The sequence below is a fragment of the Loxodonta africana genome, chromosome 2, assembly GCF_030014295.1.
Source record: "Loxodonta africana isolate mLoxAfr1 chromosome 2, mLoxAfr1.hap2, whole genome shotgun sequence".
Classification (NCBI taxonomy): domain Eukaryota; kingdom Metazoa; phylum Chordata; class Mammalia; order Proboscidea; family Elephantidae; genus Loxodonta; species Loxodonta africana.
In genome coordinates this window covers 48,058,854-48,071,968 of record NC_087343.1, presented here as the reverse complement: position 1 = coordinate 48,071,968, position 13,115 = coordinate 48,058,854, and the positions used below count along the sequence as shown (strand labels likewise).

Here is a 13,115-nt window from a genome sequence, read left to right as displayed (position 1 = left end):
CTATAAAGTGCTGTTAAAACATATGACCATTTAACTTCTTAAAACAATCAAAATACAAATATATTATTTATTCCAATGTATAGGTACTGTGTGATTAGAAAAGGTTACCTCACTGAGGGCTGTGGGGACCATAGTCTTGGGGAATATCTAGCTCAACTGGCATAACATAGTTTATAAAGAAAATGTTCTACATTCTACTTTGGTGAGTAACATCTGGGATCTTAAAAGCTTGGGAACGGCCATCTAAGATACTCTACTGGTCACACCCCGTCAGGACCAAGGGAGAATGAAGAAAGTCAAAGACACAAGATAAAGATCAGTCTAAAGGACTAACGGGCCGCAACGACCACAGCCTCCACCAGACTGAGTCCAGCACAACTAGATGGTGTCTGGCTACCACAGACTGCTCCGGCAGGGATCACAATAGAGAGTCCCGGACAGAGCTGGAGAAATATGTAGAAAAAAATTTTAACTCACAAAAAAAAGACCAGACTTACTGGTCTGACAGAGACTGGAGAAACCCCAAGAGTATGGCCCCAGACACCCTTTTAGCTCAGTAATGAAGTCACTCCTGAGGTTCATCCTTCAGCCAAAGATTAGACAGGCCCATAAAACAAAACGAGACTAAAGGGGCACACCAGCACAGGGGTAATGACTAGAAGGTAGGAGGGGACGGGAAAGCTGGTGATTGGGAACCCAAGGTTGAGCAAGAAGGGAGAGTCTTGCCATGTCATGGGATTGGTAACCAATGTCACAATATGTGTACTAATTGTTTAATGAGAAACTTATTTGTTTTGTAAAACTTCATCTAAAGTACAATAATAGAAGAAAAGGTTACTCCAAATGAATATCTTAATCTCAACTTGTCATGGGAAATGGCTACAATGGTACTACCCGTTGCTGTCGAGTCAATTCTGACTCCTAGCAACCCTGCAGGACAGAGTAGAACTGCTCCATAAGGTTTCCAAGGAGTGACTGATGGATTCGAACTGCCAACCTTTTGGTTTGCAGCTGAGCTCTTAGCCACTGCACCATCAGGGTTCCCTGATGGTACTAAAAAAAAAAAAAAAAAACTAGAGATGTAAAAAAAGTATTTTACCAAAAAAAAAAAAAAAAAAAACTAGAGATGTAAAAAAAATATTTTCAAAACTGTTGCAGTTCTTTAACATAGTTTATCAAGAAAATGTTCTACATTCTGCTTTGGGGAGTAAAGTCTGAGGTCTTAAAAGCCTGTGAGCAGTCATCTAAGATACTCTACTGGTCTCTCACCTTTGGGAGCAAGGGAGAATGAAGAAAATCAAAGACATGAGGGAAAGATTAGTCTAAAGGACTAATGGGCCACAACTACCACAGCCTCCACCAGAATGAGTCCAGTACAACTAGATGGGCTGCTCTGACAGGGATCACCATAGACGGTCCTGCACAGAACTGGAGAAAAATGTAGAAAAAAATTCTAACTCACAAAAAAAGACCAGAGTTACTGGCCTGACAGACACTGGAGAAACCCTGAGAGTACGGTCCCCAGACACCCTTTTAGCTCAGTAATGCCAAAGATTAGACAGGCCCATAAAACAAAACGAGACTAAAGGGGCATACCAGCCCAGGGGCAAGGACTAGAAGGCAGGACGGCATGGGAAAGCTGGTGATTGGGAACCCATGGTCGAGAACGGAGAGTGTTGACACGTCGTGTGATTGGAACCAATGTCACAAAATAACATGTGTACTGTTTAATGAGAAACTAGTTTGTTCTGTAAACCTTCATCTAAAGTACAAAAAAAAAAAAACCTGTTGCAGTTTCTAATATCTTATACCTATTGAAGCTTTCTATAGTCTCAGAATTTGTACCTACAGCTATCATCTTCATTTCACCTCAAATTCAGATTATAAATAGTAGCAAGAGAAGGAAAAAATTCAACAGACCAGCTGACTCATTAAAGGGTTATATCAGTAAAAGAAGTAACCCTTTAACAGCAGAATCTGAGGCCTGCATTCATGAAAATGAGAGGCTACTATATATTAATTCTGCAACACTCTCATATACTAATTATGCTTTGTATATACAAAGCAACTTCCATTTAATAATACAATGCATCTTAATAATTCTTTCTTTTTACTTTGTTTTATTCCTTCATAGTTAAAAGATCATAAACCTCAGAGAAAAAAAAGTTTATTAACCATTTTTAGTGTTTCTAAATTTTTTTTTCCCTACCCGTCCTGACCTAAGGGATAGTGATTCCACGTGGAGCAAAGGGGTTATTAAAGTTTGAGAAAAGGCCATTTGGAAATTCTAATACACTCCAAACACTTTCATGGATTAATGATTTAGAGCACTCAAGGATGCTGAAGAAATTATTAAAACAGCCCTTCAGCTAGAGCCAAAGAATATGTAGATTCACCTAGCTACAACAACTCTAAAGGTTTATATAGTTTGACAGCTTTGACTACCCCAATACTATGAATGCCACCTTATTACCAACGTTCTACTCTCAATGTTAGCCATTTGCTAAGTTTTGATCTTGAAGGTCTGCTTTTTAATACTATTAGCCTGAGATTATTTCCTTACGTTCTCACAGTTCACATGAATTGCCACAAAGTGGCACCCTATTTCAATATTTCAAAAGAAAAAAAAAAGCTCTATGAAAGACAGCTAAAGATTATTACAGAATGATATTGTAATTCTACCCAATATTATGTACATACGCTCACACAGTGATGGGGTACAATTAAGAAAGAGTATTAAAGCTGATGTGAGGATCCCCCAAGAATGAAACTGAGCTGTGACTCAGAAGCCACATAAACTGTATCAACAACTTCTAAATTTTGGGAAAAGAAAACTTCCTTTAGCCTTAAGTGCTCATTTGACCTTAAGTTAGGTAGCACACAAATTAACAAGAAAGGTACCATACGTTAGCAGTCATATATATGGTGCAGACGCTATGCTTACTAAGCCTTATAGGGGAGACTACGCAGGTGCTACTAGGACAAGGAAACTCCTATGTCAATTTCCTGACTCTCCTCCATCAGTATCCCATTATGTATAGAAAAGATGATAGATCTGCGATCGTAGTATCATTCATAGTAAAAACATCATAATAGCTATGACCTTCCCCCATGCATCTGTCAGTTTGTCACACTGTAGGGAGTTGTGTGTTGCTGTAATGCTAGTAGCTAAGCCACTGGTTTTCAAATACCAGCAGGGTAACCCATGGTGGATGGGTTTCAGCTAAGTTTCCAGACTAAGACAGGCTAGAAGGAAGGACCTGGTGGTCTATTTCTGAAAAAAATTAGCCAGTGAAAACCTTTTCAATAGCAGCAAAACACTGTATACTATAGTGCCGCATGATGATCCCTCAGGTTGAAAGGCACTGAAGAGACAACTGGAGATGAGCTGCCTCCTCAAAGTAGAGTCGACCTTAACAATGTAGATGGAGTCAAGCTTTTGGGACCTTCATTTGCTGAGGCGGCACGACTCAAAGTGAGAAAAAACAGTTGCAAACATCCATTAATAGTCAGACTGTGGAATATAACAGGTATGAACCTAGGAAAACTGGAAATGGTCAAAAATGAAATGGAATGCATAAACATTGATATCATAGGCATTACTGAACTGAAATGGACTGGAACTGGCCATTTTGAATCAGACAATTATATGGTCAACTATGCCAGCAATGACAAATTGAGGAGGAATGGCAACGCATTCATCGTCAGAAAGAACATTTCAAGATCTATCCTGAAGTATAAAGCTGTCAGTGATAGAATAACATCCATACGCCTACAAGGAAAACCAGTTAATACAACTACTACTCAAATTTACCCACCAACCATTGAGGCCAAAGATGAAGAAACTGAAGTTTTTTTACCAACTTCTGCAACCTGAAATTGATCAAATACACAATCAGGATGCATTAATAATTACTGATAACTTGAATGTGAAGGGTGAAAACAAAGACGGGTCAATAGTTGGAAAATACGGACTTGGTGATAGAAACAATGCCAGAAATCACATGATAGAATTTTGCAAGACCGACGACTTCTTCATTGCAAATACCTTTCTTCAACAACATAAATGGCAACTATACACATGGACCTTGCTAGACAGAATACACAGGAATCAAATCGACTATATCTGTGGGAACAGACAATGGAAAAACTCAGCATCATCAGTAGGAACAAGGCCAGGGGACGACTGCAGGACAGACCTTCAACTGCTCATATGCAAGTTGAAGGTCAAGCTGAATAAAATCAAAACAAGTCCACAAGAGCCAGAGTACGACTCTGAATATATGCCAACTGAACTTAGGCACCTTTTCAAGAACAAACTTGACTCACTGAACATTAATGATGAAGACCAGAAGACCAAAAGAGTCATGCATCAAAGACAATATATGTGAAGAAAGCAAGAGGTCGTTAAAAAGACAGGAAAGAAAGAAAAGACCAAAATGGACGTCAGAAGAGACTCTGAAACTTGCCCTTGAACACAGAGTAGCTAAAGCAAATGAAAGAAAAGATGAAGTAAAAGTGCTGAACAGAAGATTTCGAAGGGTGGCTCAAGAAGACAAAGTATTAATAATGCATGTGCAAAGACCTAGGATTTAGAAAACCAAAAGGGAAGAACACGCTCATTATTTCTTAAGCTAAAAACTGAAGAAAAACTTCAAGTCTTGAGTTACAATACTGAAGGATTCAATGAGCAAAATACTGAACTACACAGGAAGCATCAAAAGAAGATGGAAGGAATACACAGAGTCACTAAACCAAAAAGAATTGCTCGACATTCAATCATTTCAGGAGGTAGCATATGATGGAGAACCAATGGTACTGAAGGAAGAAGTTCAAGCTGCACTGAATGCACTGGCAAAAAAAAAAAAAAAAGCTCCAGGAATTGACGGAATATCAACTGAGATGTTTCAACAAGCAGATGCAGCACTGGAAATGTCCACTCACCTATGCCAAGAAATTTCGAAGACTGCTACCTGGCCATCCAACTGGAACAGATGCATATTTATGCCTACTCCAAAGAAAGGTGATCCAACAGAACACGGAAATTATCAAACGATATCATTAATATCATATGCAAGTAAAATTTTGCTGAAGATCACTCAAAATCAGTTGCAACAGTATATTGACAGGGAACTGCCAGAGATTCAAGTCAGATTCAGAAGAGGATGTGGAACCAGGAATATCACTGCTAATGTCATATGGATCCTGGCTGAAAGGAGAGAATACCAGAAAGATGTTTGCCTGTATTTTATTGACTATGTGAAGGCAATCAACTGTGTGAATCATAACAAAATATGAATAACATTGCAAAGAATGGGGATTCCAGAACATTTAATTATGCTCATGAGAAACCTGTACATAGATCAAGAAGCAGTCGTTCAAACAGAACAAGGGGATACTACATGGTTTAAAGTCAGAAACGTGTGCATCAGGGTAGTATCCTTTCACCATACTTATTCAATCTGTACGCTGAGAAAATAATCTGAGAAGCTGGACTATATGAAAAAGAATACAGCATCAGGATTGGAGGAAGACTCATTAACAACATGTGATATGCAGATGACACAACCTTATTTGCTGAAAGTGAAGAGGACGCAAAACACTTATTGATGAAAAACAAAGACTACAGCCTTCAGTATGGATTACACCTCAACATAAAGAAAACAAAAATCTTCACGACTGGACCAATTAGCAACATCACAATAAACAGAGAAAATACTGAATTTGTCAAGGATTTCATTTTACTTGGATCCACAATCAACACCCATAGAAGCATCAGTCAAGAAATCAAAAAACGCATTGCACTGGGCAAATCGGCTGCAAAAGACCTCTTTAAAGTGTTAAAAAGCGAAGACATCACTTTAAGGACTAAGGTGCACCTGACCCAAGCCATGGTGTTTTCAATCACCTCATATGCTTGTGAAAGCTGGGGAATGAATAAGGAAGCCCGAGGAATTCACCCCTTTGAATTATGGTGTTGGCTAAGAATATTGAATATACCACGAACTGCCAAAAGGATGAAGGAATCTGTCTTGGAAGAAATACAGCCAAAATGCTCTTTAGAAGCAAGAGTGGTGAGACTTCGTCTCACACACTTTGGACATGTTATGAGGAGGGACCAGTCCCTGGAGAAGGACATCATGTTTGGTAAAGTAGAGGGTCAGTGAAAAAAAGGGAAGATCCTCAACGAGATGGATTTTCATACTGGCTGCAACAATGGGCTCAAATATGTGGTACAGGACTGGGCTGTTTCCTCATAACAGTCTTGTCTGGTAGATTTTATTCTCATGTTATACATGACGAAATGAAGGCTCAGTGAGGTTAAACAACCTGGCCAAAATTAAACACAAACAAAAGGGACTATCTCTAGGACTTTGAGGCCTATATTCTTAATGAGAATTAAACTACTTCAAGTTAATCCTATGCAGAAAATTCCATAGGGAGCCTAAAAGAATTTAAAATTCAGAGTGTTCGGTGTGTACTTACAAAACATTTTATCATCACTGAATCTGACTTCATTTTATTATTTAATAAATGTTCATTTATAACTAACAAGTATTAGGAGAATTTATTGACACTCTCAGTAAGGTATACAAAGCCTGCTACAAATAGTCTAGCTAGTAAAATATCATAATGTACTGGAGAAGAAAAAAATGAATACAGCACTAGATATACTCGGAAAGGTATTTTATTAAGTGTGGCATTTCACTGAGTGAACATCTTTTATGTGTGTGGTCCTACACCTTGTCTAGTTATTCCTAAAAATGGCACGTGGAGGGAAGTAAGGATAGAGACTCAAAAAAAAATGGAGAGCTGAATTTTTAAGCAGACTGAAGCTTTGGTAGGAGGAACTATAGTGTGTCCCATAAAGCAAAGCCACTTGTAAAGGGTGAGAAGTGTTTGCCTAAGGGAGATCTGGGATCCAATTTATGCCCTGCTCTTTAGATTAGACCCTGTGGGGCAGTTCTACTTTGTGAGTCTCTATGAGTTGGAATCAACAGCAACGGGTTTGGTGGGGGTTTTTTTTTGTTTGTTTGTTTCTTTCATTTAGCCACATTCTTTATATCAACAAGAGGGAGTGGCACACACAGATGTCCTATGGGAAGGGGTTAATAGAGAATAAATAGCTATATGCTAACTTTAGCCTACATTAGAATCACTTGGAGGGCTTGCTACACTGTTAGTTGCTAAGCCTTCAACTCCAGAATTTCTGATCCAGGTGTGGGGTGGAGCCTATGAAAATGCATTTTTAACAAATGCCTCGGACCCTGGTGATGCTGATGATGCTAGTTCAGGGACTACACTTTCAAAAGTACTGCTTTAAAGTATCAAAGGAAGAAATGAACAATGTACAAATTAGGCATGCTTTCTCTCTACTCCTCCAAGGCACTACTCTATAGCTATAATCTCTGCTGCTCTGAAGTTTCCTCAATTTTTTTTTATTCTGTTAATGCTCAGCACAGTTTTTCAATAAAATACTTCATTTTGCACTGTGTATGTGCTTGGAGAAGACGCACATGATAGTGGAGCTGGGGAGAAAGAGGGAATAGGTCAGAATAACCCATGAAGTGAGAGTGAGGCAGAATGATGACTTTCACAGAAAAAGGTGGTCAGATTGGCATCCTCTAGAGCAGTGATGCCTAACTCTGGCTGCATTTTCATAATTTGAGAAGCTTATTAAAAAGCTATTGGGCCCTATTATGCACTGAATTGTGTCCCCCCAAAATGTGTATCAACTTGGCTAAGCCATGATTCCCAGTATTGTGTGACTGTCCACCATTCTGTCATCTCATGTGATTTTCCTACGTGCTGTAAATCCTACATCTATGAAGTTAATGAGGCAGGGTTAGAGGTAGTTATGTTAATGAGGCGGGACTCAATCTGCAAGGTTAGATTGTGTTTTAAACCAGTCTTTTTTGAGATATAAATGAGAGAAGCAAGCAGAGAGAGAGGGGGACCTCATCCCATCAAGAAAGTAGTGCCTTGGACCCGGGGTCCCTGTACTGAGAAGCTCCCAGACCAGGGAAGACTGATGACTAGGACCTTCCTTCAGAGTAGACAGAAAGACAAAGCCTTCCCCTGGAGCTGGCACCCTGAATTTGGACTTACAGCCTCCTAGACCATGAGAGAATAAATTTCTCTTTGTTAAAGCCATCCACCTGTGGTATTTCTGTTATAGCAGCACTAGCTGACTAAGACAGGCCCATATATTGACTCAGAACCTGCAGGTGATATACAGAACTCTGTATTTTTAACAGGCCACCCAGGCAATAATTGATATGAATTCAAAGCTGCTCCTTTAGGGGATCAGAAATCCAGGCTCTGGGTTAAGCAATGGGCCAAAGGACTGCAGGCCAAAGAACTTCAGAAAGGGGGTCCTCAGAGGTATAAAAAGGGTGTAAACCAAAGGTATGCTAAGCTGGAGAGTATTCTGATTTAATCCACTTGACTTCACCATTTGTTTGGCAAGGCTATTTTCATAAAGCCACTTCAAAAGACTAAATTCTCCGGCCCCTACTCACAGAAATAAGGTGAAAAGGTTTACTGAATACATTATTTAGTATTTTTAAAAGCTGAGAATTTAAAGACATACAGGTAATGTCCAAAGGACAACACGATTATCTTAAATTGGAAAAATAAATAAAACCATACTAAATACATACTTACTAAGTTTTAGGTAAAATATCACCAAGATTTGGCCCCAAAAATATTCTGATGCCTTCTTTATAACTTTTCCCTCTAAGTATTAAAGATTATTCAGAACTATGTTTAATGGTTAACCAAAAGTAATTAGAGCCTCTCCAACAGGGTTTTATAAGCAAACCAGCCTATGAAAAGCAAGCTTTCTGGATTTTAATCTAATCATCTTGAGATATGAATTAGGGACAAGCAACCTGCTTTAGATAAGAGCAAAGCCAACACCATGAGAGGAATAAGCACTGTAGTAAAACTGCTATGGTGCTTATTATTTTTTTTTCCTGGAAAACGCTTTGTGACTCTATCTGACCCTAGTGTAATTAAACTATGATTTAAGAGGCAACACCAATATCACATTCATCCTAAAGAAAAAAATTCCAGCCATGACACCATCTTACCTTATGATTGGAAATGGGAGAACAAGGGGAATGAGTAACTTGTGCCACTTTTTTTTAATTCCCTTTTTCTTTTAAACAGTGTCTCACATGAACAGAGTTCTATTTAATCAATCCATGTGGGTGGACTCAGAAGATTTTCAAAAGGCCATTTTAATACCTCTAATTAGTTCACTAAAACCAAAACCAAACCCACTGCCATCAAGTCAATTATAACTCACAGAGACCCTACAGAGGGTTTCCAAGGCTATAAATCTTTATGGAAGCAGACTGCCACATCTTTCTCCCAAAGAGTATATGGTGGGTTAGAACTACTGACCTTCTGGTTAGCAGCTGAGCGCTTACCACTGCACCACCAGGACTCCAAATTAGTTCACTAGTTATCTGGAATAAACAGTTTCCACAAATACATCAAAAATACTCCATGTTTATAAAAGCATCATGCCCAGTAAGGGAGCTCTTTTATTTACAATAAGCTTTTTTTTTTTTAGAATAAGCTATTTAACTGAATTAATTTTTGGACACCACTAAGTCACTCATGTGTTAATGACACTGTAGCATCTAACAAAAAAAAAGGAAAATTTAAATATGCTTAAATTGTGAACTTTTCTCTATGAAAATTCTTCTTCACCTATTTTCCCACATCAAAATTTCAGATAATGTATAAGACAAGAAAGCTTACATACACAATCCAATGCCACCTGCCAGCTATGTGACCTTGAGTAGGTCACCTGGTTTAGCTGGACCTCAGTTCCTCTATTTATAAAATGAGTGGTAAAAGTAAACGGTTCTTCCCTCTTTCAACCTCAGTCTGAGAATCAAATAATGCTCTATATTCAGTTCCTAAAATTTTTATTTGCATGTGTATTTGTGGAAGACACTAATAGTTGCCATCAAATATCCATTCTCCCCTTTTTTCTTATTTAGTAAAGAACTTGGATTTTATTTAAGTCAGCAGTGTATCAGATAGAAGACTATCATTTTCCAGGTTCCCATGTAGTTAGGTGAAGCTATCTGGTTAAATTCTGGCCAGTGAAATGAAGGTGAAGTTTTCAGCTGACATGGCCTTTTGCCATTTCTGTAGCCTGAAAAATGGTTGAGATGGAAGGAGCTCCAGGAGCATCCGGGGACACTGCAAATGGAAGCCATATCCTAAGCAGGGATGACTATGTTACACAACTCCAGGAAGTATTGTTTATATTGCATTCTATATAAAACGTCTCCCTCTGAGGCTGAGGAGCTCTGGTTCTAAAGATAACGGAGATAACACCATAGGGCCACCATACCAGCTCTTGGCCTTTTCTATGTGAAAGAACAGTAAATGTCTACCTTGTTTAAAAGCTACTTTTAGTCTCTCTTACAAGTAGACAAATCTAAATTCTGATCAGAGTTTTTTATGGATGCAAAATAAATAAAATACATAACTATACCAAAAGTACTATATGGAAGAGAATAGCAATTATTTTCCTATATTACATAAGATTTTAATCTTTGAATTTTTTAAAAGACCTCATTATTTTTGTCTATAGTCTTGAACTTGAAATTTAATTAAATCAGAGTAAAATCTAACAAATTTCCTAACATCTTAAAAAGCTTCAAAACACTTAAAAAACTTCAAAAGGATCACGTTACCTTCACTCAGTAATTTAGCTGTCTCTAGGTCTTGAAAGGAAACTCCTTCATTTAACTCAACAGGACACCGATAATTTAGCATCTGTATCAAGTAATTGATTCCATCAACAAGGTACTAAATGAAAGGCAAAGCCAAAGAATTGAAAATATTATATGCAGAATTACAGAAACTTCAAATGTTAATTTTTCCCCATTGTTTATTCAAGAGAAAGTGGGCTGAAATACAGGTATCTTCTGAAAGATGTATTTCAAGGATATAAGGACCCACTACCCCAAGACTTTCCTAAGTCAAAACCAAAAAAAATCCAAACCCATTGCCATCAAGTCAATTCCGACTAATAACAACCCTGTGTATCAGTATACCCCCCAAAACGCCCCAATTTAGTAAGAAAGTAGTAAGAGTATGGTACAAAAAAAAAAAAAAAAAAACCAAGAACACACATTTCAGAAATATATAATACTTGTCAAAGGTATTATCAGAGGCAGAAATGATAAAATGATAGACATGCTCATCCACAATTTATTAAAAATATGTATATAACTTAGAAATATTAAGATCAAATTTTTACATCTGAAAGTGTGACTTTCAGTCTCCAAACCCACCTAAATCATGTATAGATGTGACCTCAGCTAGAATTCTTGGTAATGCAATACTAAGCAATATTTGTCTTTGGATTTAATAATTGGTCAGAAGAGTTAAGACGGATCAGAAACTCACAAATTTTCTAAGAGCAGGGTCATGTAAGTTCCTTAGGAATGATTTGCTGCCAGAGAGGGGCTCACAACCAAGTGTGTTTTTCTTCAGACCAAAAAAATATGCTAAATTAATTAATTTAATTATCTTAGGTTTAAAAAATAAAAATCCAGAACTTAAAGCATATACTTGTTGCCATTGAGTAGACTCTGACTCATAGTGACCCTACAGAGCTTCCCAATTCATAAAGAATTTTACTGTGTTATCTTATTTAATCATTACAACAATCCCAATGTAAGACTGCATAGCTACTAAGTAGAAGACCTAGAACTCAAACTCAGACACTTTGATTCTACTATTCTGAATACTACACCAAAGACAGCTTTTTCAAACCAATAAATACAAACAATCGAAAATGTCTGCTTACCTTTTTAAGCAAACTAGATTTTCTTGAGAGCCACTCTCTTCTTTTGGTAAGAGAATGACAATACATGTAGAGTAATGCTCCTCGTCTCCAAGACAGACATTCCAGTAGCTCATCTCCAAGCAAACTGCAATGCTGAAACACATCAAAGACAGAGCTAAAAAAAACAAACCTGATGTTTGTGAAAGCCAAAGTTAAATTTCAAAAAGTGAAGGAATTAAAAATATCCTCATATCACCAAATTTGCCTCTCTTTTACTTACACATGAATGTCTTACTTTGAATCAATTAGATGTATCAAAATCTACTGCTACATGAAAATTAAAAATTACCTCAATTTACAAAGAATTTTTTTTACAAAATAATTTAAAATATACTTTACTAGCAAACTCCCTAATATATTTGAAATATAAGTAGTACATAGCTGAGTAAAAAGAAAACCTTCCAGAACTATGTTCCTTGAAGCAAGATCATACCTATGTCAATGAAACTAAATAGGCACAACAGCCCTAGGGCAAGGACTAGAAAGCAGGAGGGGACAGGAAAGCTAGTAATTGGGAACGCAAGGTCGAGAAAAGAGTGTTGACATGTCACGGGGTTGTTCACTAATGTCATAAAACAATATGTATTTAACTGTTTAGGGAGAAAACTAGTTTGCTCTGCAAACCTTCATCTAAAGTACAATTTAAAAAAAGATCATACCTATGTCTACTACTGCTGAGATAAAATAATGAAAAGTCATACACAAGAATTATAATAAATTCTTTTTAAACATTCATTCACTTATTCAGCAATATTTACTAAATGCTGCATATACGACAAAGTACGATCCTGAGGGCAGTACAGCAGTGAACAAAGAAAGTCTTTGCTCTCAAGAAGCTCAAGCTCTAGTTCTTTAAAATAAATAAAATGGCAACCTTGGGTTTACAACGTGATTTAAAGTGGCTGCTTAATAAGCTCTTTCAAGGCATAAACAGGTTATGTAACTTTCCAAGATTTCCCCTGTACCGCTTTACCTTTAAAACACAAGTAACATCACACTCTAAATACAGACTTACAGCTTGGTTTTTTGTTTAGTAATATATCACACTTTCCAAAGTCAAAAAACTTTATTCTAAACATTTCCAGTGGTTTCACATTATTCCATCTTATAGACAGGCTGTAATACACTGACAAATTTCCGTACTTGGACATATAAGTAATTTCCAATTACTCAATAGCACAGAATACTGGTATCACCAACCTTACGTGCACACTTGTGGACCTATCTCAAA

The 13,115-nt window shown here is 37.4% G+C and overlaps 1 protein-coding gene across 2 annotated transcripts in view; it reads right to left on the bottom strand.

The window, feature by feature from the left end:
* Positions 1 to 13,115, bottom strand: part of RIMOC1 (RAB7A interacting MON1-CCZ1 complex subunit 1) — a 39,772-nt gene that overhangs the window by 15,259 nt on the left and 11,398 nt on the right. Inside the window, exons 4-5 of one of the 2 annotated variants that reach the window (XM_010588119.3) lie at positions 11,846 to 11,977; positions 10,725 to 10,806 (exon numbers count right to left, since the gene is read on the bottom strand). In XM_010588119.3, coding sequence (XP_010586421.1) covers positions 10,725 to 10,806; positions 11,846 to 11,977 — 214 coding nt within the window. Of the gene's footprint in view, positions 1 to 10,724; positions 10,840 to 11,845; positions 11,978 to 13,115 lie in introns of both variants that reach the window. The other variant, XM_010588118.3, reaches the window with a different exon arrangement.